The sequence below is a fragment of the Elephas maximus genome, chromosome 17, assembly GCF_024166365.1.
Source record: "Elephas maximus indicus isolate mEleMax1 chromosome 17, mEleMax1 primary haplotype, whole genome shotgun sequence".
Lineage (NCBI taxonomy): Eukaryota > Metazoa > Chordata > Mammalia > Proboscidea > Elephantidae > Elephas > Elephas maximus.
Window position 1 is genome coordinate 89,728,413 of NC_064835.1, and position 23,093 is coordinate 89,751,505.

Here is a 23,093-nt window from a genome sequence, read left to right on the forward strand (position 1 = left end):
GTGAGCTAGCTTGATTGTTTTCATCTTTGCAGCTCTAACGTCCTGTTACCAGATGGCTAGAGCTATTACCAGGCATATGAGCCTAGGAGTCCATTCACTTTTCTTGTATGAATACATCTCAGGCATCCAGGTAGTTGGTTATCAAGTGTGTTACAGGCTTTGTCCTACAGTCTTAGACAGGCAGGGGTGATTGGCGTAGGTACCGGTATCTGGTTGCAGCAGGGGTCACGCTCTGAACAAGGCAGGGGGCTGACAACCACCCCCTGAGTGTCTCTCTGTGAGGAAAGCATGTCCCTGTTTCCTAGAGCACACAGGTGGGTGGGTTCTGCAGATGGACCATGGGTACCCAATGCTTTTGGTTTTAAGGAGGTACCAGTTATCCTTGGACCCGTCGTGGGTGGCTGGGTGACCTGAGTGGAGCCACCAGTCCTTTGGCCCCTGATGTGGGTAGGAGAGGACCCTGTTTAATAGGCAAAGTGGTGTCAAACATCACCCACCCACCTTGCCACCACACAGCTGAAACAGCTGCAGTCTGCCAACAAGGGCCTATTCTCCTGAAATAGGGCCACGCGGGTCCATGCAGGGGGGAAAGGTATTCAAAGTCCACGGACTGTTTATGCCTGGACAGGAGACACTTCTATCCTGAGATCCCCAGGTCAGTGGAGCTGGCAGATTATCTTTTCCCCAATTGTGAATTTATTCCTTCTCCAAGGCTGAGAGAATGGCTCAGAGAGCTCAACAGGACCTATCTCAGGCCCAGGGATATCGACAGCCACTGAAGCTGACTTGGGGTTTGGGGAGGGGGAGCGCAGTAAAATATACAGAAGTACTTAGCTTTTGCCGAGAGTGCTGTTCTTCTCTGGTTCCAGAGATGTGAGCAGGCTGTGCGGCTGGCTGTTTCTCCCTGAGGATACTGCAGCCAAATGCTACCACTGGCCCACTGCAGCCAGAGGGTTCCCAGAGATTCAGGTGCGGCAATTCCTGGCCACTTCTGAACCGTCTTTCCCTCCCTCTGCTGCTCAGTCCATTTTCTAACTTTGGCTTTGATGTACAGGGCTTCCAGCTTGTCATAAATGTAATCATTTCACTTATTTTTTTTGCGAGGGATTACTGGAAGCATCTGACTACTCTGCCATCTTGGCTCCACCTCCTGCATTTTTAATTTTGATAGATACGGCCAAATGGCCCTCTATAAGGTCATGAGGTATAGTCCCCAAAGCAATCACAATCCTACAGTCAGGGCTGAACAAAACGTTCTCTGCTTAATACTACAGAGAGAACTTTTCCTGGGGACTGAAGGGAGGCAAGAGGAGAATTACACATACATGAGTAATTCTCCCACCAACTCCCCACAGAGACACAAAAGTTTAAAGTTATATTAACCACATAATTCTTACCCAATTGAAATTCAGTCTTGGGCTTGATGGGTGGAAGTTTATACTGCCATTCAAAAGTATTTGGATAGGTGCTCACTGGTTTAGAAAGCCCAGATAAAAGCTTGAGAATCAATGTATCATCCCACGGGTTTTCAACAACGAAATCTTAAAGGAATAGGAACAAAAAAGGAGAATAAATTTAGTACCTAATAATTTTACTAAAGACGTTATGGATAAAACAAGTGGAGACATCCATTAAGTAAGCTTTCAAAACCCCTATCCTTTAAGGAACATTGTTTACAAGTTAAAGTTGGTAGTTCTGCAGTCAATCATTCGCCATTTTAGGTCTACAAATTAGATCCATGCTTGGTTGTCACAAAGGACACCAGTACCAGGAGTTGTGGGGGGGGGTAGGGTGCGGAAGACTGTTTCGCTGTTGTTAGCCTGTTGTCCTGCTGCAGAACCATCTCCTCTGCTCGCCGGAAATGCTGGATTCTGCCTTTGACACGCTTACGGGTGCATGGCTGATAGGTAGGCTGAGGTCCTCTGATGTTCTCAGACAGCTATGTGTCTGTAAGTTGCTCTTCTACTTACACGCATAAAACACACTGCATTTTAATACTTACTCTACCTTCATGCCAACAGTATGTATGAGATTTACTGTGAGTCTACAAAAGGGAATCATTTTTAAAGGGACGAGTATACATTTATGCATATTTATATAGCCTATGCTTTTTGAATGCATTCACTACATGAAGTACGAAAAATTAAGTGACAAAAAAAGCCTGAAAAACATAAATTCTGACTAAAGAAGAAAATGTTTCTCTCCCATGTAGAATGGTATAAAACTATTAGCAGCAACTGTCACAGACTAACACAACATGGCCAGCTCTTATTGAGCACGTACATCATACTATTCTGAGTGCTTTACATTTATTAACGTCCTCGGTTCTCACAAAAATTCCCTGAAATCAGCACTAAGCCCGTGCTGTCGAGTTGATTCCAACACGGTGACCCTGTAGGACAGAGCAGAACTGCCCCACAGCGTTTCCAAGGCTGTGATCTTTACAGAAACAGATGTCCACATCTTTCACCCATGGAGCAGCTAGCGGGTTCCAACTGTCAACATGTCAGTTAGCAGCCGAGCTCTTAGCCGTTGCGCCACCAGCGCTCCTTAGGTCAGTATTTACCTTACCTTACCCGTTGCCATCGAGTCAACTCTGACTCATAGTGACCCTACAGGACAGAGTAGAACTGCCCCATAGTTTCCAAGGAGCACCCGGTGGATTTGAACTGCTGACCTTTCAGTTAGCAGCCGAGCTCTTAACCATTGTGCCGCCAGCACTCCTTAGGTCAGTACTAGCACCATCGTATCACTTTACAGGCAAGGAAAGAGAGGCGTAAAAAGCTGAGTGATCTTGGCCAAGCTCACATGTCTGCTTAAGCAAGTATCATGGATTGAATTATGTCCCCCCAAAATATGTGTCTATCAGTTTGGCTGGGCCATGATTTCCAGTATTGTGTGGTTGTCCTCCATTTTGTGATTATAATTTTATGTTACAGAGGATTAGGGTGGGATTTGAACATCCTTTATAATCAGGTCATATCCCTGATCCAATGTAAAGGGAGTTTCCCTGGGGTGTAGCCTGCACCACTTTTTCTCTCTCAAGAGATAAAAAGGGAAGGAAGCAGAGTTGGAGACCTTGTACCACCAAGAAAGCAACATCTAGAGCAGAGTGCGTCCTTTGGACCCAGGGTCCCTACGCCTGAGAAGCTTCTCGACTGGGGGATGATTGAGGACAAGGACCTTGCCCAGAAGCCTATGCCCTGAATTTGAACTTTAGCCTGCTTTACTGTGAGGAAATAAATTTCTCTTTGTTAAAGCCATCCACTTATGGTATTTCTGTTACAGCAGCACTGGATGACCAAGACAGCGAGGAGCAAGGATAAGAACCCAGCCAGTCTATCTCCAGAGTCTCTGTTAACTACTATGCAAGACTATTCTATGTAACAGTGGTTTTCTTTAATCCTAGGCTGGCCTCAATTTACTTTTCTGTAAAATGAGGCCGTTGTTATTGTTAGATGCCGTAAAGTCTCCCTGTGTACAACAGGACAAAACGATGCCTGGTCCTGTGCCATCCTCAAAATTGATGCTACATTTAAGCCCACTGTTGCAGGCCCTGCGTTAATCCATCTTGTTGAGGGTAACAGTACTAAATGAAAAAGGGCTAGCACATATTAAAAAAAACAAGAACAAACCCAATGCTGTCAAACTGATTCCAACTCACGGCGACCCTACAGGACAGAGTATAACTGCCCCAGATTTTCCAAGGAGCGCCTGGTGGATTCGAACTGCCAACCTTTTGTTTAGCAGCCCTAGTGAAGTTCTCACTTCCTCCTCAAACGGTAGCTATTTTGTTATCTTCTAAAATCAGAAATGGATCAACTTTCCCTCTGGGTATGACACCGCTGCACCTCGTGTGATGCCCTCGCCCTAGGCACATCCGAACTCGTGTCGCACCCAGTGACATTCAAACCCCGGTTCTGAGATTCATTCACGGGACAGGTCTCCCCTGCTACTGTCCCCAGTCAACAGCACAATTGAGCCTGTGTTCATACTTGAAGCAGCCACGTTTCCGGCTGAGCTACTCTGCATCCGTTCTGCGTGGAGCCCAGCGGGCCTGGCGCCTGGCGGGTCTTCCTCCATGGCGACATCAGTGTCTGTGAGTTTACAAGCCTCAAGGCACCGCTCTGCCTCGCTGGTGAGCACACCACCTGCCGCAGGCTGGCTCTGACCGAGTACGGGTGCTGAGGGCACATCTATGGGTAATGCTTGTTCTGGGCTTCCTTCTTGAATCGGACTAGACGAGTAAACAGGACAGAGAAAAGTGGGGAAAAAAGCAACCAAACAAGAAAACACCATGTGATTAGAAGACTATTGGATTTGAAAAGTTTTCTTTTCATTCTAGAACTAACGAACTGCCTGAGAAAATGAGTTGATTAAAGCATTTTTTATAGACAACAAATGTATGCAAATACAGTTAATACCATATACAGAGAACTAATCAAAGTCATGGTGCTACAGCAGACGAGTAGGTGAGGTGATACACTGCATTTTCTCTAGTAGGCAATGTCAGGAGGGATGGACAGATTTCCCCCAAGTTGTCCTCTCAGCATTGTTACTGTAATCAAGACTGAATATTTAACTTTATTCCAAAACTGACCTCATTCATAACAGAGACAAATGGGAAATGCCAACCATAATCCCATAACCTACCATCTGGTACATTTTCATACACACAGACACACACATACATGCAGATACACGTAGGTGGTCACACGTACACGTACACACATATAAAGACATATAGACACAGACATAAACACATATGTACATGTGTATACATACGTGAAGACAGACATGAACACATACATACACACACAGTTTCAAATACATATGCATTTATACATGTAATTTCATATGCTGCTATTTTCCCTGCCACATTTTTTTAAAATAAACTTTTTGGAAGAGTTGTAGATTTACAGAAATGCTGCAAAGATAATAGAGAATTCTCACACACTCCTTGCCCAGTTTCCCATAGTGTTATCTCCCATCACCACGGTACCAACATTGCTCCATCACTGTTAACTAGACTCCAGACCTGACCACATTTCACCGGTCCTTTTTCTGCTCTAGGATCCATTCAGGACACTATGCTGCATTTAGTTCTTATGCCTCCTTTTTCTTTTCTCGTCTGAAGTTTCTGTCTTCCCCAGTTTCCCAAGACCGTAACAGTCTTCAGGAATACTGGCCAGGTATTTTGTAGAATGTCTCTCAAGTTGGGTTTCCCTAATCTTTTCCTCAGGACTAAGCTGTGGTTGTGGGTTTTGGGAAAGAATATCAGAGGTGAAGTGCCATCATCCTAGCCAGGGCACACGATGTCAACACCACTTATCGCTGGTGAGGTGATGATGACCTGGTAAAGGTGGTGTCGCCTGCCGGACCGTGGGCTGTAATGACCCTACAGAGTTTAATCCAGCAGATGTATGTTAGCGTCTAACAATTCCACGCTTCTTAGATACTGAAAATGTTCCCAATGTTTCATATCATTCAAAAACAGGTGTCCACACACACTGAGAAAGCTGTTTTCAAATCCATGTGCCTTGCTGCTAGCCACCTGAGTGCCCAATTCATTGTGGGTGCACAGATGACAACAAAGCCCTCTCCCTTCTGCACCAAAGTCTGACTTTTGTTTAACTTTGTAGCTCTTCTCCCTGGAAACCTGAAAAAGTATAATGTCACTCTTTTATGACTGCTTATGGTAAAAATGACCCTCGTGGTAAACTGCATCTCGGCTGGGAGCACTATAAATACCTGCTGGGCAGCCATATAGCTTCAGGCTTTCTTGAGTGTGATGGCTCCTAAGGGGGCTGTCCCTTGGGGAGAACCTTAAGTTAAATCTCTAGAGTGGTTCAGAGAGCTACTGCCGTCTGAGGAGATAAGCCTTGGGAGTGAGGGAGGCTCCTGCTGCTGGACTCCTGGGAGTCTCATCTCCTCACACCTGAATGATCACATAGGGCCAAAAAAAAAAAACAGTCCCTCGGACAGTGTGTCTCCTGCTGGCACTTGACTTTTGTCCTAGATTCTTCTCACAGACTTCCATACATCCAAGCGTACCCTATGGAAGTCTAAGTCGAAGGGTTTAGCTGAATACAGAAAGAGCACTACTGGTAGGCAGTGCAGACTGTGCTCACTGGGTACACTTTGTAAATCAAAAGGCAAAATTTTTTTAATTTGTATTAATTTGATTGAGTTAACCATTTTTTAACATGTTTACTAGCTAATTTTTCCTTTGTAAATTTTGCTCATATCCTTTATTCATTTATTTACTTTCTGACATCTTAGTTCAGATAACACTTCCAATAAGAAGTTTTTGGTAAGAAGTGGCAGTAGAGATAGTAGTGAGAGCAAGGCTTCTGAAGTCAGAGAGATAAGACTTCAAACCCAGTTCTGCCACTTAGAAGCCCTATGACTTCAGGTCACCTGTCAGCCTTCCAAGACCTGGTTTCTTCACCTGTGGGTGGGTGGGCAGTGGGGGGGATAGTTCTTACCCTGAAGTTACTCTAAGGCTTCGTTAGAGGACACAGTACATAAAAAGCGTAAGAACCCAAAGGATGGTAGCTACTTCTTCTCATCTAGTACCTTTGGCAGCCTATTCAGACACCGTGGAATTTCACTTCTCCAAAGCATTACTTTATGGCAAACCTGTCCTGTGTCCCAGTATCTAAGGGGCTTCAACATTTCTACCCCCCACCTCCACTTAAAAGCAGCTTACTGATTTCTTCAATTACAACGGGAACGGGGAAGCAGTGAGGTGCTTGCTCAGTCCTGCAGCATTGCGGCTGGTAACAGCACCTGCAGGTCTGCTCACAAAATGAGCAGACGTCAGCCGTGACACAATGCTCCCCAGACCCGCTCTAAGGCCTCAGCTCTTCTCTCCCTGCCCTGGTATGTCGACTGTCTAGGGTCATCATTGTGTTTTTATCCACATAAAGTACTCTCGGCCTTAAAACTAAAAATGAACAAAGAAACTGTATCAACCTTTAAGGGCTAGGATTAGGTATTCTATTGTAGTTTAAAAATTATGCTACAATGAAAACGGAGAAACTGACAGAACTACGTAAAACCTCACAATACCTGAACTTTCTGGTTTTTGAGGTCTCCACTGTGTTTTCTTCCCCGCAATCCAAAGTCACATGGGTACACTGTTGTGCTACCATATTTTCTGAAATACAGAGAAAATTACAAACACATTATAAACACACACCACACACACACTTTGATATGGTTTCAAAGTCTGGGATTTTTTTTTATACTGACTTTCATTATGATTTCAGAATTGCGTTCCTATAGTAGAATATGCTATTTTGGTTGTTGTTAGGTGCCATTAAGTCAGTTCCTACTCACAGCGGCCCTGTGTGCAATGTTTGGGCCCATTCTTAGAGCCACTGTGTCAATCCATCTAGTTGAGAGTCTTTTTTTTTTTTTTGCTGATCTTTACCAAACACGAGGTCCTTCTCCAGAAACTGATCCCTCCTGATAACATGTTCAAGGTGCGTGAGACGTGGGCTTGCCGTCCTTGATTCTAAGGGAGCACTGTGGCTGGACTTCTTCCAAGACACATGTGTTCATTCTTCTGACAGTCTGTAGTTTATTCAATATTCATCCCCAAGACCATAATTCAAATGCCTCGATTCTTCTGCCGTCTTCTTTATTCATTGCCCAGCTTTCATATGCATATGAGGTGCTTGAAAACACAGGCGAAGGAGGCGACTGAAAACACCACGGCTTGGGTCAGGCACACCTCAGACCTCAAACTGACATCTTCGTTTTTCAACACTTTAAAGTGGTCTTTTCGGTAGTTTTCCCAAATACAGTATGTCGTTTGATTTCCTGACTGATTCCCTGGGTAGTGATTGTGGATCCAGGTAAAATGAAATCCTTGACAACTTCAATCTTTTCTCTGTTTATCATGATATGGCTTATTGGTCCAGTTGTGAGGATTTTTATCTTGAGGTACAATCCACACTGAAGGCTATACTCTTTGATTTTCCTCAGTTAGTCCTCCTCACCTTCAGCAAGCAAGGCTGTGTTATCTGCATACTGCCAGCTGTCTTCCTCCAATCCTGATGCCCCGTTCTTCATATAGTCCAGCTTCTCGAATTATTTGCTCAGCATACAGGTTGAATTGACGCCTTTGAATTGTGGTGCCGGCAAAGAATATTCAATATACCATGGACTGCCAAAAGAACGAACAAATCTGTCTTGAAAGAAGTACAACCAGAATGCTCCTTAGAAGGATGGTGAGACCGCATCTTACATACTTTGGACATATTGTCAGGAGGGATCAGTCCCTGCAGAAGGACCTCATGCTTGGTGAAGTACAGGGTCAGCAGAAAAGAGGAAGCCCCCTGACGAGATGGATTGAAAGAGTGGCTGCAACAATGGGCTCAAGCATAACAACAATTTTAAGGATGGCACTGGACCGGGCAGTGTTTTGTTCTGTTGTACATGGGGTTATGAATCAGAACTGGCTCGATGGCACCTAACAAGAACAAAACAACAACAATGTAGATTGAGTAAGTATGGTGAAAGGATACAACCCTGACACATACTTTTCCTGATTTTAAGCTATGCAGTGTCCCCTTGTTCTGTCTGAACGGATCCACTTTTCCTAATTTTAAACCACGCGGTATCCCCTTTGTTCTGTTTGAACAACTGCCTCTTGTTCTATGTACAGGTTCTTTATGAGCACAATTAAGTGTTCTGGGATTTCCATTCTTCGCAGTGTTATCCACAATCTGTTATGATCCACACAGTCGAATGCCTTTGCATAGTCAATAAAACACAGGTAAACATCCTTCTGGTATTCTCTGCTTTCAGCCAGGATCCACGTGACATCAGCAACGATTTCCGTCATCGCATGTTCCTGTCAATGTACTGCTGGAACAGTTTTTGCATTATCTTCTGCAGAATTTTCCTTGCCTGTGATGTTAAACATACTGTACGGTAACTTCCACATGCCGCTGGGCGGCCTCTCTTTAGGATGGTTGCATATGTGGGTCTCTTCCGGTCAGCTGGCCGGGTAGCTCTCTTCCAAATTTTTTGACATATACGACTGCTTACAGTGTTGCATCTGCTTGTTGCAACATCTCAATTGATATTCTGTTTCTGGAGCCTTGTTTTTTTGCCAATGCCTTCGTTGCAGCTTTCACTTCTTCTTTCAGTACCATCGGTTCTTGATCATACACTACCTCCTGAAATGGCTGAATGTCAACCACTTCTTTTTGGAACAGTGACTCTGTGTATTTCTTCCATCTTCTTTTGATGCTTCCTGAGTCATTCGACATTTTGCCCATAAAAACCAAACCAAACCCTCTGTCGTCGAATCAGTTCTGACTCAGCACCCCTACTGGACAGAGTAGAACTGCCCCATAGAGTTTCCGAGGAGCAGCTGGTGGATTTCAACTGCTGACCTTTGGTTAGCAGCTGAGCTCTGAACCACTGTGCCACAGAGTCCTTCAATATTGCAGTTCAAGGCTTGAATTTTTTCTTCAGTTTTTTCAGCCCGAGAAATGCTGATAGTGTTCTTCCCTTTCGGTTTTCTAACTTCATGTCTTTGCACATTCCATCATAATACTTGGTCTTCTTGAGCCGCCCTGTGAAATCTTCCGTTCTGCTCTTTTACTTCATCATTTATTCCTTTTGTTTCAGCTACTCAATGTTCAAGAGCAAGTTTCAGAGTCTCTTTTGACATCCATTTTGGTCTTTTCTTTCTTTCCTATGTTTTTAATGACCTTATACATGTATGATGTCCTTGATGTTATTCCGTAACTTGTCTGGGCTTCAAGTCGTTAGTGTTCAACACGTCAAATCTATTCTTGAGATGGTCTCTAAATTCAGGTGAGATATATATATTCAAGGTCGTACTTTGACTCTCATGGACTTGTTTTAATTTTCTTCAGCTTCGACTTGACCTCGCCTATGAGCTATTAACAGTCTGTTCCGTAGTCAGCCCCCGGCCTTACTCTTTTTTTAATTGTGCTTTAAGTGAAAGTTTACACCTCAAGTTAGTTTCTCATACAAAAATTTATACACACATTGTTATGTGACTCTAGTTGTTCTCTCTATAATGCAACAGCCCCGGCCTTATTCTGACTGATGATACTGAGCTTTTCCGTTGTCTCTTTGCACAGATGAAGTTGATTTGATTCCTGTGTATTTCATCTGGTGAGGTTCATGTGTGTAGTTACTGTTTATGTTGTTGAAAAAAGATATTTCTGATGCAGAAGTCATTGGTCTTGCGAAATTCTATCATACAATCTCTGGTGTTGTTTCTATCACCAATGCCATATTTTCTAACTACTGATCCTTCTTCTTTGTTTCTAACTTTTACATTCCAATCACCAGTAATTATCAGTGCATCTTGACTGCATGTTTTGATCAATTTCAGACTGCAGAAGTTAGCAAAAATCTTCAATTTCTTCAACTTTGGCATTAGCAGTCGGTGCGTAAATTTGAATAGTCATGTTAACTGGTCTTCCTTGTAGGCGTATGGATATTATCCAACCACTGACAGTGTTGTACTTCAGGACAGATCTTGAAATGTTCTTTTGGACAATGAATGCAACACCATTCCTCTTCGATTTATCATTTCCGGTGTAGTAGACCATATGACTATCTGATAGAAAATGGCCAATACCAGTCCATTTCAGCTCACTAACGCCTAGGATATTGATCTTCAAGCATCCCACTTAATTTCTGACAACTTCTAATTTTCCTTGGTTCACACTTCGTACATTTCATGTATGATTACTAATGGATGTTTGCAGCTGTTTCTTCTCATTTTGAGTCATGCCACATCAACAAATGAAGGTCCTGAAAGCTTTACTCCATCCACGTCATTAGGGTGGACTCTACTTTGAGGAGGCAGTCATACTTTAATGTCTTCCAACATGAGTGGCTCATCTTTCGGCACTGTATCAGACAATGTTCCACTGGGATCCATGAAGTTTTCACTGGCCAATTTCTTCAGAAGTAGATCACCAGGTCCTTCTTCCTAGTCCGTTAGTCTGGAAGCGCCACGGAAACCTGTCCACCAAGGGTGGCCCTGTTGGTATTTGAAATACTGATGGCATGGCTTCCACTATCACAGCAAGAAGCCACTGCAGTAAGAGAAAGTAGTGATAGATGAGTGGTGGAAAACATGCTATAAAATTTTTTAAATAGGAAGAAAAATCGCTTAAAAATTCTACTACTGTACTTTTATGCAAATGCATGCCTTCTATTTTTTTTTTCTAAATTTGTTTGCCAACTGTGTCCTCCCCTTACATTCGTAAGTGTGTTATGCTAATTTTTTTTACAGCAACAGGTTAAAAAAAATGGACATAGCAGCACTTATGAAAGAGCCTGGTGGGGGAGGGCATGTTTGGCCAACAAATGTAGAAGGTGTGCATTGCTGGTGTAAAAATGCAGCATTAATATATATGAGCACTTAAACTCTATACATGTAATCTAGTAACACTCCTTCAAGAAAAAAGGGTCCAGGGCATGGCATAAAGCGGACAGGGCAGAACCGTAAAATAAACTACCGAGTGATGCTAACACTGGATTAAATTTTATGAGACACTGCCTCACTGAACAAGTGCTAATACTTTTTAGTACTAGGACATTACCTTCTGTTTATAAAACCAAAGTGACAAATACTCTAAAAAGAACAGCCAACATTGACTTTTTGAAAGACTCTTGATGGATTAAACTAGTTTTCCCTAATGGAAAATGTTTAATTTTTAAAAAATTGAAGTGGCAAATTTGGGAGGGTACTTGACAACTGTCCAAGTTTCAGTTGTACTCTCCTTTAAAATTCTAAAAGAAATACAACATATGGTAGTTCTTTAAGAAAAAATTTTTACTCCTCAGTCAAATACTTTTAGGTCTAGAAGACTCTGACTTCACACTGAAATATGCTTCCATCCACAGAAGTGAAATTCTCATGGCAGATATTTCATTATTGCTTTGGTGAGCAATTGCTAGTAAAAAAAAAAAACTGCCAGCAGTGATACAGTCTGGCTGGTATAGTAGTAGTCATGAAAATGGTAAAGTGGCCCCTGATCTCACAGCACATGTTTTATAGGTTGGCACTAAATATACTAATAATTATCTGTGCCAAACAACAAAGCTATATATTAGGGTTCAATTCAGACCTATAAAGGTCTCTTAAAAGGAAATAAGGACCATGAGCTTTTTCATTATTCTGTTGGAGTCAGATCACTGAAAAAAAAAAAAAGCAGGAAAACGTAATTTTCTAAGTGTAGTACTTGGCTGTACTATAGCTCTAAATAATAAAATCTGTAGACAAATAACAAGAAATAAAAAATTGGCTATTTGTTATGCTTATTAATTAGAACATATTGGTTTCCATTATTTTTAGCAGTCAAGTAATCTGTCCACAGTGGCCTTTTCGTTTACTGTGAAATAAACACACACCATACAGTCAGGATGAGGCACTGCTAGCTCAGCGGTGGAATTCCTGCCTCCCACGAGGGAGGCCTGGGTTTGCGTCCCAGCCAACGCAACTCACGTATAGCCGACACCTGTGTCGGTGAAGCTCTCAGACGAAGGTGACTAGGAAGAGGGGCCCGGCAACCTGCTTCTGAAAATCAGCCAGTGGAAACCCTACGGATCACAACAGTCAGATCCGCAACCTATCTTGGGGATAGAGCAAGACCAAGCAGCGATTCGTTCAGCTGTGCACGGGGTCACCAAGAGTCAGGTGGCAACTCGATGGCAGCTAACATACAACTGGGTGGACAGTGTAATATTTGCCTTTAAATGCTCTGATAGGTTTTTCCCTTGTTCTACCTATAATCTAAGTTCTTAAATTTTAGAAATGCACAGACTTGATGCAGACAGCCTGCCAAAAGAAAAAATCATATAGATAATAATACAATGAACAAATATTATGTTTTCTCTTTATGGCTTTCAAACTTCTCATTTAGAATTTTCAAGAAGAAAACTATAATAAAGAATCAGAGTTGGCAGAAAACAGACTCTAAAATAACGTAGCAAACACCTTTATCTTCTAGAGCGTTTGCTGACTCCACCGGGAGTTTGTGGAACGGGGTCGATGCGAGCTGAGCAGCAGATGTAAAGTCTCCTGTGGTCTTAGGAACGGGTGCCAGGGTTTTGTCGCAGCGGATACCCCAAACAGTTGAATCATCCAAAAACTCGTCAGTGTGAGCAGGCACTTCCTACAAAAGAGGACGAAATGAAAAAAAAAAAAAAAGCAACTTTCCCTTTTTCATCCACGAAACCTTTTAAGACATTTAAAAAACTAAGAAACTAAAGAAGAAACAGGTGTCGACCCCTGGCTAACACAGAGCCAAGGCCATCATTGTTCTGTTCTTTCTCCCAGACCTGGAACGCTTTGTCATTAACATACCCCAGAGGAATCACATCTCATGCAAGTACTGAGTTTTTGCTTGTTTTTAATTTTGACATTTTTTTTTAAATTATAAAGTTTAAATTTACAGAAAAGTTACAAAGGTTGTAGAGAGAGTTCCCTTTACCAAGCTTCTTCTAACGACAGCGTCTCCTATAACCATGGTACATTTGTGAAAACTAACAAACTGACTGATACGATACTATCAGCTACAGAGTTTATCTGGACTTCAACATTTCCCCTCGAACGGCCCCCTTCTGTTCCAGGGTCCAGTCTTGACACCGTGTAGCGGTTAGTGGTCATGTCTTCTTAGTCCCCTCCAGTCTGTGACAGTTTATCAGTCTTTCCTAGTCATTCTTGCACTGATGCTTTTGAAAACTACAGGTCAGGAACTATGTAGAACGTTTCTTCATTTTGGACTTATATGATGATTTCACACAATTAGATTGGTTATACATTTTTGGGAAGAATACTACAAGTAAAGCGCCTTTTTCATTATAGCGTATTAGGGGATACATGACAGCAACACAGTTTATTACTGGTGAGATTAACCCCAACAGTTGGTCAAGGCAGCACATTCCCGGTTTCTGCACTGGAAAAAAGTTACTATCTTCCCCTTTCTATATTCTTTTTGTTGGAAGCAAGTCACTAAGTTCAGCCCATACTGAAGGAGAAGGGAATTAAGATCTACCTTCTGGAGACAGGAATATCAGAGAATTTGTGGACATGTATTAAAACCACCTCAGTAATCAACAAATAACTGGAGGGAGATATTTTGAGGCCATACAAATATCCTGTTTCTTAAAGTTTCACCCACTAATTTTAGAATTCACCCGTGTATCTTCTCAGTAGCAGTTATTACTGTGGCGTTCTAATGGCAGTTTTCTATTGCTACTCATTCCTTCTATATGTATTATTTGGAATTCTTTTGTAAGGAAGATTTGTCCTTTCTCTCCCATTTACACCTTCTCACTTATCGACTATATCCTTATTCAAAATGTTCCATTTATGACAACAGCAAAAAATCTACTATTCTACTATCCTAACTACTTTACACGTTCATAACGTATGCCTGGCCGTAACAAACGCTGAAGTGTGAAGTGAGAACAATGCTGGTTGTGATGGTTAAGGTTGTGCCAACTTGGCTAGGCCACTGATTCTCAGTGGTTTGGCAGTTATGTAATGACGTAGTCATCCTCCACTTTATGATCTGATGTAGTTAGTCATCCTCCACTTTATGATTTGATGTAGTCATCCTCCACTTTATGATCTGATGTGGTCATCCTCCATTTCCACAGAACGTTTGGAACCTAACCACGTCCATAAGTGGGGAGAGTGTGCATTTATATCTATGGATATTTATTTTTTTGGTTATAACCCCCATACAACTTTATTCCATTTATTTTTTGCTTAAATTGTTTATTTTTGGCTACTGACTCATTCCGGTTGGTTTTGTGTCCTCTTGACATGCCCCAAGCTTTTTCTTATCTTCTTCTTTTTTTTTTAATCTTGTATTTTCCCTGCCCCAGCCCTAGAATCATCTATTGAGTGCAGAAGTCAAGTTTTAGGGTCTGTGCCTAAAGACAGAAACTGCAGACTCATATTTGCCAAACTCCTTCAGTTGCCTATAAAATGTCACAAATGCTTCTTACATATACTGCATTGTCTCCATACATTTCAGCAGATCTCTACCAATGCCGGAGGAAAAACTGTTTGGTTGCTTTCTCAGGACACTGAATAAAGGGCCAGGAAAATGCATTGTGTTTTTTTTCTGGTCAAAGAACACAGAGTTGAATTCACATTTAGTAAAATGCACCTATGAAATGATACCATGATATTTGAAATCTAGTCCATTAACTGGAATAGTTTTAAGAAAAAGGTCAAACAGTTTATCAGATGGGTTAGAGGACTAGGTAAATAGTTTATTCAAAAGAATCCACTGTGGAATTAAAAACAAAAACCAGGGTTTAGCACAGCTTCTCAGCAAGGGTAAATGGGTGTCCATAGGGCCAACTCTCTGCAACATGACAGCCAGAGCGGCTCAGTGGAGAGAAAAGTACGTTCTGGGTAATGCTCAGGGCTGGGATAGAAGCTGGACAGAGGCCGGACACAATGACTACTACAACAGAATAACACTGTGGGCCAGAGAACACGTAAAGCTTGTTTGTTGAGGTGTGGAGATGATGGACCATTCCAGTTTAATTCAGATTTGTTGTTTTTTGTCACTAACATGTTCTAAAATAAACAATCATTATATAAGATTGTACCTTTCAGCAAGGTTTCATACACACAGTCTCATTTGATTGTCACCATAGTGAGGTAAAACAAAGAGGAAACGGTTGTAAGACCAAGCGCATAGATGAAGCAGGGAGATTTACTTACATTTCGTTTTGCAGGAAGTCTGCTCATAGACCGTTCTCCAAAGGTCCTGGCTCCTGCAGGTTTATTTTTAGGCTGTGGTAATCTAAGGAGAGATTTGCAAAATTATGAACAGTAAAATACACTAACTTAAGTGAGACTGTCAGAGAAATTCTTCACTTTACCACATTCAATGAGTTAGATACCCCTTACTTGTACAGCAGTTCTAGAAAACTGAGTGAAAACTGAATTAACTACTACATAAAGGTAAATCTAGAATTGCTTGAGTGAAGGTAGAAAATATGGAAATTTCTTTTACACTGAGGTGTAAGTTTTAGGGACAAAAAAGAGGGCCACAGGCTGTGGAACATCACAGACACTGTGCAGTGTTTTATTTTTATTTCTTAGTCACAGCTTGGTCTAGGTATGGAATTCCTCTCTGAGAACTGGCCTTGCCCTTTTACACTGACACCTCTTTTTCCATGATTTAAGCTGTTCTCAGTGAAAATTCCTGCAGCTATCCCACTCTACCTCCAGATACGACTCTCTAATATGACATCCCTCAGGCTTAAACACATTCTCTCTGCAGCCTTTCCTAATATAAGCCACTTCCTTTTCTACTTTATCAATCTGCAGTACAAACAGAGCATGTATGGATACCTATATTGGTGAATTCATTCACATTTAATACACTTTCAAATCCACAGAATCCCTTAGTTCTCCGATGATTTGTAACCACATGGTTTTCTCCTTTCAACACATTCTTTTGCACCAGCTGGTCTTCCTTCTCTCAGAACTTCCACACGGGAATGCCCATCTAATGCAGAAAGACCTTGGCAACAACCACCCCACCACATGGTCACTAGGTCCATCAGGGGAGATCTGGGACTGGATCCCAGTCCATTGATTGACAAGTCAACACTCTCCCATCACCTCCTCACCACCCTGATCCCCAGAGGGTCATCGTCAGCTTCCCTGTATTACTATGACAACATACATTTCCCCCAAATTAATTAGATGCTTCTTTACCCATAATTTTCTTTGTTTCCATCCTCAAAAACAGGAAAAGCAGACGACAAAGAAGAGATAATCTTATTGACTCCCCAGACCCCAGAAGATTTTGTATTTTCTGAAATATAATAAAAAATAGCATTTATCATACTAGAAAAGAAGACACAATCATTTATGCTAAAGTTCAACTATAAATAAAATCGAGTAACAGCTTATAGAAAAGAACTGCTATCAGTATTTTAAATGCTAGGTAACAAGACATGTCACATTTCAGTGAGATGAAATGACTTGACTATGGTCACAGGATTTAGTGTAGAGCCCTGGGTCCTGAGTTCCTGCTACCATGCCACCTGCCACGCATACAATGTAACATCACCCATTCTCTTAAAACACTGTTATTGTCACCTGACTTACAGAATAAAAGCTTTCCATGGTTCTGTTTTCCACTTCTCTAGGCAAGAATTAACCTCTTAGATTCACATTTTAAATTTTCCCCAAGTCTAACTGGATCTTATTTATCTTTTATTCATGATCTCTCTGGCTCCTGGCACAGATCCCCTGACTCCAGACAAATGTGAACTTGTCAGTGGTTCTCCACCAGGAAGGGCTCAAGTCATACCTCAAGTACTAAGCCCTTCCTGGCCATTCCTACCCATGGAGCATCTACTGTTATTACAAAATAGATAAACCTATCACACACATCGATTACCTGTCAAACACTGCTGTATCTTCATTTCACACATTTCCCCTGCCCTTATGTGACACGTCAATCAAGGGCAGGACTACATCTTGTTTACCAAAACTAAACCCACTGCTGTCGAGTCAGTTCTGACTCATAGCAGCCCCACAGGACAGAGTGGAATTGCCCCATAGGGTTTCCAAGGCTGTAAGCCTTTACAGGAACAGATCACCTACAATCTTTATAAAAGCAGACTGTCACATCTTTCTCCTGCAGAGCATCTGGTAGGTTTGAATGACTCAGCCTTTCGGTAAGCAGCTGCGTGCTTAACCACTTTGCCACCAGGACTCCTAAGTCAAACCAAACCCCTTGCTGTGGAGTGCATTCTGACTCATAGTGACCTTGTGGGAGCGGCTGGCGGATTTGAACTGCTGGCCTTTGGGTGAGTAGCCGTAACTCTTCACCACTGCGTCACCAGGGCTCCTAAAATCTTGTATCCTCCCTGCTGTTTCCTGTGACAATCACCCACAACGCTATGCACTTAGTAAGTTTTAAGTACATTTTATTACTTTGAAACTGGGCTTCAAATGCATCTTCGTTCTGATCTAGAGATGACCAATCATCTTTGTCGTCAGAAATATCAGGGAGGGTGGGAGCCTGAAACATATCCATGATGAAACCTTAAAAGAACAGAGAGAATAAACACAGCTGCAAAAGGGCTTTCGTTAATTTGTTGTAAGATGCTGCACACACACAAAACACTTTACCTAATGCTTCTTTTGTGTGAACCGTGGGTGACGGCTGCACTTTGGATGGCGTTGCCTGGACCATTCCCAATGATGTGTTTGGAGTTGTATGAAAAGAATTTGTGTTAGTAAGCTTAGGTGCTTCACATGCTACGGAAGGAATTGGGACATAACATGACATCAGTAGAGAAGGCACACAATTTCAGTAACTTACTACTACTAAAACAGTTTATTACCATCAATAATCATCGCGAAGGACTTGTATCATTACAGCGCTTTCATACATTTCACTTTTGTCATTATAGCAGTCCCCTGAGGTAGGTGAGGCAAGAAGTATCCTCTTACAGAAACAGAAACTAAGGCTCACGGAGATCAAGTGGCTGGGTCTAAGATCATACCAAATTAGAGGACGTACCATAAACAGCACCCTTGTCTCCAATGAGTTTCAAGTAATCCATGTTGGCAGCCACATCGCAAACCTCAGCGGTGGTCTCCCACCTCGCTGCACTGAAGTCCAGACAACAGTGCGCAAGACCCCACATCATGTAGCTGCAGGTCCCCCCGACCCTATCTTCCTCCCCCTCCCTCCTGCTCACCCTGACTGTAGCATCTCCTTGCTGCTCTTACGGCACCTTGGGGACATACTGCTGGTCCCTCTGCTTGAAACAGGTTTTCCAAGACAGTTGCTTGGGGCACCCCTCCTCCAGCTTTTTACAAAACATAACCTTCTTAGCGAGGCTTTTCCAGCTCATCTTCCCTCAAACTTCAACCCCCCTCCAAGCCCCAACACTTTCTTTCCCTTCCACATGGTGGGGATTTCTGCCCTTCCTGCCCATGGCTGAATCCCTATTACCTAGAACACTGCCGGAACCCAGCGAGAGCTCATACGTGTTGGGTAAATGATCCTCAGCTGTTCATTTCACATAGCTCTGCTCCCCACCCAACACTTAACGGAAAGGATGCCACAGTCACATGGGGTGGCAGAAGTGAATGTTCAGATCATGCATCTTATTTTATTTATAAAGCTCATCTTGCATGCAAATGCTTCCACTAGAGAGTATCAAATGGATGTTTTCCTGAGAAGTTTAATAGAAAGTTTTCACAAACTAAGTTTCTAAATAATTCTAAACTGAGATGGGACCAAGTTGGCAGAGTAGTCAGATGCTTCCTGTGGTGCCTTTTACAACAAAGACCTAAAAAAACAAGTGAATCGATTATATATGATGATCTAGGAGCCCTGAACATCAAAGACGAAGTTGAGGAATCAGACTGAGCGGCGGGGGAGGGCGAGACGGTTCAGAAGCACCAAGGACTTGTCAGACCCGACCTGGCAGGAACCAGTGCCCTGAAGGCTGGATCAGCTGCCATGCACGGTGAGGCAAGCAGTGGCACTTGGGACACATTTTCCACATCAGGAGAGACCGAGCAGTGGCGAGTCTTCTCAAGCCTCCAAAACCAGCGAGAAACGGCGCTCAATGCCCAAAAGATAAGTTCAAGTTTCTAACCTACCGTGGATCAAAAAAAAAAAAAACCCCTTTTGGTAAGTACCTCCCTCCCATTTACCTGCCCCCTCCCTGCTGTGCTCTAGACCCCAATCTGGCTGTGCTCCCTGGGACGGACTTTGGAGATGGAACAAATTAGCAGACGGAAAAAATAATCTGTCAGCTTCCCTAAGCCTGGAACTCAGGGCAGGGACAGCTCCTTTGCCTAGGCACAGGCATAAGGGACCCACGGATTTTGAATGCCTTTCACCCCTGCATAGATCTGTGTGGGCCCATTTCAACAGCATAGGCCCTCATTAGCACAGTATAACAGGGTATATACCTGAAGACTAACTTCAACTATTTCAGCTATACGGTAGAGAGGCAGGTTGGTGACAGCTGACACCGCCCTGCCCACATCAGCAGTCTGAGGACTGGCAGCTCCACCCACTCCACCGAGCCACCCAGGATAGGGGTCCAGGAATAAGTGTTGACTCTCAGTCCTTACAGCCAACAGCACTGGCTACCCACAGTTCGGCTGCAAAACCATCCATGTACGTGCTCTAGGAGACAGGGACACGCCTTCCACCCAGACGCTCAGGGGCAGCAGTCAGCCACCTGCCTTGATCAGCGCGTGACCTCCTAGCCAGGTACCGGTACCTGCTCCAATCATCCCTGCACGTCTAGGACTGTAGGTGAGAGTCTGCACGACACACTTGGTGACCAACGACCTGGACACCTGAGCTGAATCCACACAAGAAAAGTAAATGGACTCCTGGGCTCACATACCTAAGTAACAGCTCTAGCCACCTGGAGACGGGACGTGAGAGCTTCAAAGACACCAATAATCAAACTAGCTCACGTGACCAGCCTATTTGGACATATCAAAACAAGAAGCTATGACACAGCAAGCAAATATAAAATAAATAAATATAATAACTTATTGATGGCTCAGAGACAACAATCAATATCAAATCACATAAAGAGGCAGGCCATGATGACTTCAGCAAGCCACCAAAACAAAGAATCAAGAAACCTTCCAGAGGAAGAGAATTTCTTATAATTACCAGAGGTAGAATTCAAAAGGCTAATATACAGAACGCTTCAAGAGATCAGGAAGGCGATCAGGCAAATCACAGAACAAGCCAAGGAACACACAAAGAACGAGAGGAACTTAAAAAGGTTACACAAGAGCATAATGACAAATTTAACAGGCTGCAAGAATCCATAAAAAGACAGCAAACAGAAATCCAAAAGGTTAAAATTTCAGAATTAGTAACTCAATAGAAAGTCATTGGAGCAGAATGGAGGCAATGGAAATTAGAATTAGTGAGAATGAAGATAAAGCACTAGACACCAACTTACTTGAGGAAAAATCAGATAAAAGAATTTAAAAAAATGAAGAAACCCTAAGAATCATGTGGGACTCTATCAAGAGAAATAACCTACGAGTGATTGGAGTACAAGAACAGGGGAGATAATATAAAATACAGAGAGAATTGTTGAAGATTTATTGGCAGAAAACTTCCTGATATCGTGAAAGGTAAGAAGATATCTATCCAAGAAGCTCACTGAAACCCATGCAAGGTAGATCCCAAAAGATAATCAAACTTGCCAAAACCAAAGATAAAGAGAGAGTTTTAAGAGCGGCTAGGGATAAACGAGAAGTCACCTACAAAGCAAAGAAAGACTAAACTCTGACTACTCAGCAGAAATCATGCAGACAAGAAGGCAATGGGATGACATATAAAGACCTGAAAAAAACTGCCAGCTAAGAATTATGTATCCAGCAAAACTGTCTCTCAAATATGATGGCGAAATTAGGGTATTTCAGGGAATTTGTAAAAACCAAACCAAAATCACAAGAAATACTAAAGGGAGTCCTCTGGTTAGAAAATCAATAGCATCAGATTACAACGTAAGACTAGAACTCAGGACAGGGCAACCAGATATCAGCCCAGATAGGAAGTCACAAAAATAAATAAAAGCTGAAACACTGAAAATAGTGAAACAGAGAGATTGATATGCAAAAGATGACATTAAAACAAAAAAGAGGGACTAAAAAAGGAGTCATAGATCTTTCATATGGAGAGGAAGTCAAGGCGATATAAACATCAATTCTAAACTAACACAATAAAAACTCATTGCCGTCAAGTCAATTTCGACGCATAGTGACCCTACAGGACAGAGTAGAACTGCCCCACAGGGTTTCCAAGGAGTGGCTGGTGGATTTGAGCTGCCAACCTTTTGGTTAGCTGCCAAACTCTTAACCACTGCACCACCAGGGTGGCTAATAAGTGAATTTCTACCTTTATTTGAAATGATGAAAACCCAAACCCAGTGCCGTCGAGTCGATTCTGACTCACAGCGACCCTATAGGACAGAGTAGAACTGGCCCACAAAGTTTCCAAGGAGCGCCTGGTGGACCTGAACTGCCCACCCTTTGGTTAGCAGCCGTAGCACTTTACTACATCACAGTGGTCAAAGGCTTATATAACATTCTACACTCCAAGAAGGGGAAAGCTGACACCCACGTTCACTAAGATCTGAAGCCTTAGAGAACCACAGTCATAAAAGAGACCTCTGACCAACGTGGAGGGATTGGGCAAACACTTCAGAAACCAATTTATTATGATTAAACATTACCTTCTTTGATCTCTCCTCCACTCTGAGGCTTGAATTCATGAGCACTTCTACTCTCACATCTTGGAAGAGAAATCTCTTGAGACACACTAAAGAATAAAAATGCTTGATTTTTAACTAACTCAAGAAATAATAAATACAAAGCAATAGTCAACAGTTACAAACCTGTTGTTAAAATACAGATGGAGCTGCTCAGGAATATAGTTTAAGTAAATGAAATACCTTTTTTTCTTTTGATTTCTTTAGGGGAAAAGAATTACAGACAAAGGCCAGGTACTAGACATTTAAATGACACAATGGTTCTGCATTTTAACTCCATAATAATCTCTAACTATGGGGTAGGACAGGATAACGGTTTCCCTAATTCAGTGATCTTATATTTCACACAGGCTAAAGGGCCAGACGCCAAGTTCATGCACAGGAAGCCCAAGGCAGGATCACAATGTGGGAAGCACTGGTGGGCTTCAGAAACACAGGACACTCTTCTTGCAATGAGCAGTAGCCAGTGTATTTTTCTCCAGACTTTAAAAACAACAGTTTTAAAAGTAAGAAAATAATAAAAACACTGTATACAAACACTTATATCATAGTCAGTTTGTTTCAAGTACATTGGACCTCATCTGTCTACTGAACATTGCCAGGATTCTTTTATAGATCTTGTTAAGATGTAAGTAAAAATGTAGAACAGTATGTGCCTGCCCTTTTAAATGTTACACACTCATATAAAAACATGACTTAAAGAGAGCCAAAGTGACTGGAGATAAAAATTTCTACAAAACACCACCAACAAAAAAATG

At 42.3% G+C, this 23,093-nt stretch overlaps 1 protein-coding gene across 1 annotated transcript in view; it reads right to left on the reverse strand.

Moving 5' to 3' along the window:
- Positions 1-23,093, reverse strand: part of BUB1 (BUB1 mitotic checkpoint serine/threonine kinase) — a 64,349-nt gene that overhangs the window by 11,673 nt on the left and 29,583 nt on the right. The window contains exons 11-19 of the mRNA XM_049857187.1: positions 22,300-22,385; positions 18,194-18,322; positions 17,996-18,106; positions 16,766-16,865; positions 15,761-15,842; positions 13,010-13,187; positions 7,075-7,162; positions 3,996-4,237; positions 1,398-1,541 (exon numbers count right to left, since the gene is read on the reverse strand). Of these exons, the coding sequence (XP_049713144.1) occupies positions 1,398-1,541; positions 3,996-4,237; positions 7,075-7,162; positions 13,010-13,187; positions 15,761-15,842; positions 16,766-16,865; positions 17,996-18,106; positions 18,194-18,322; positions 22,300-22,385 (1,160 nt within the window). The remainder of the gene's footprint in view (positions 1-1,397; positions 1,542-3,995; positions 4,238-7,074; positions 7,163-13,009; positions 13,188-15,760; positions 15,843-16,765; positions 16,866-17,995; positions 18,107-18,193; positions 18,323-22,299; positions 22,386-23,093) is intronic.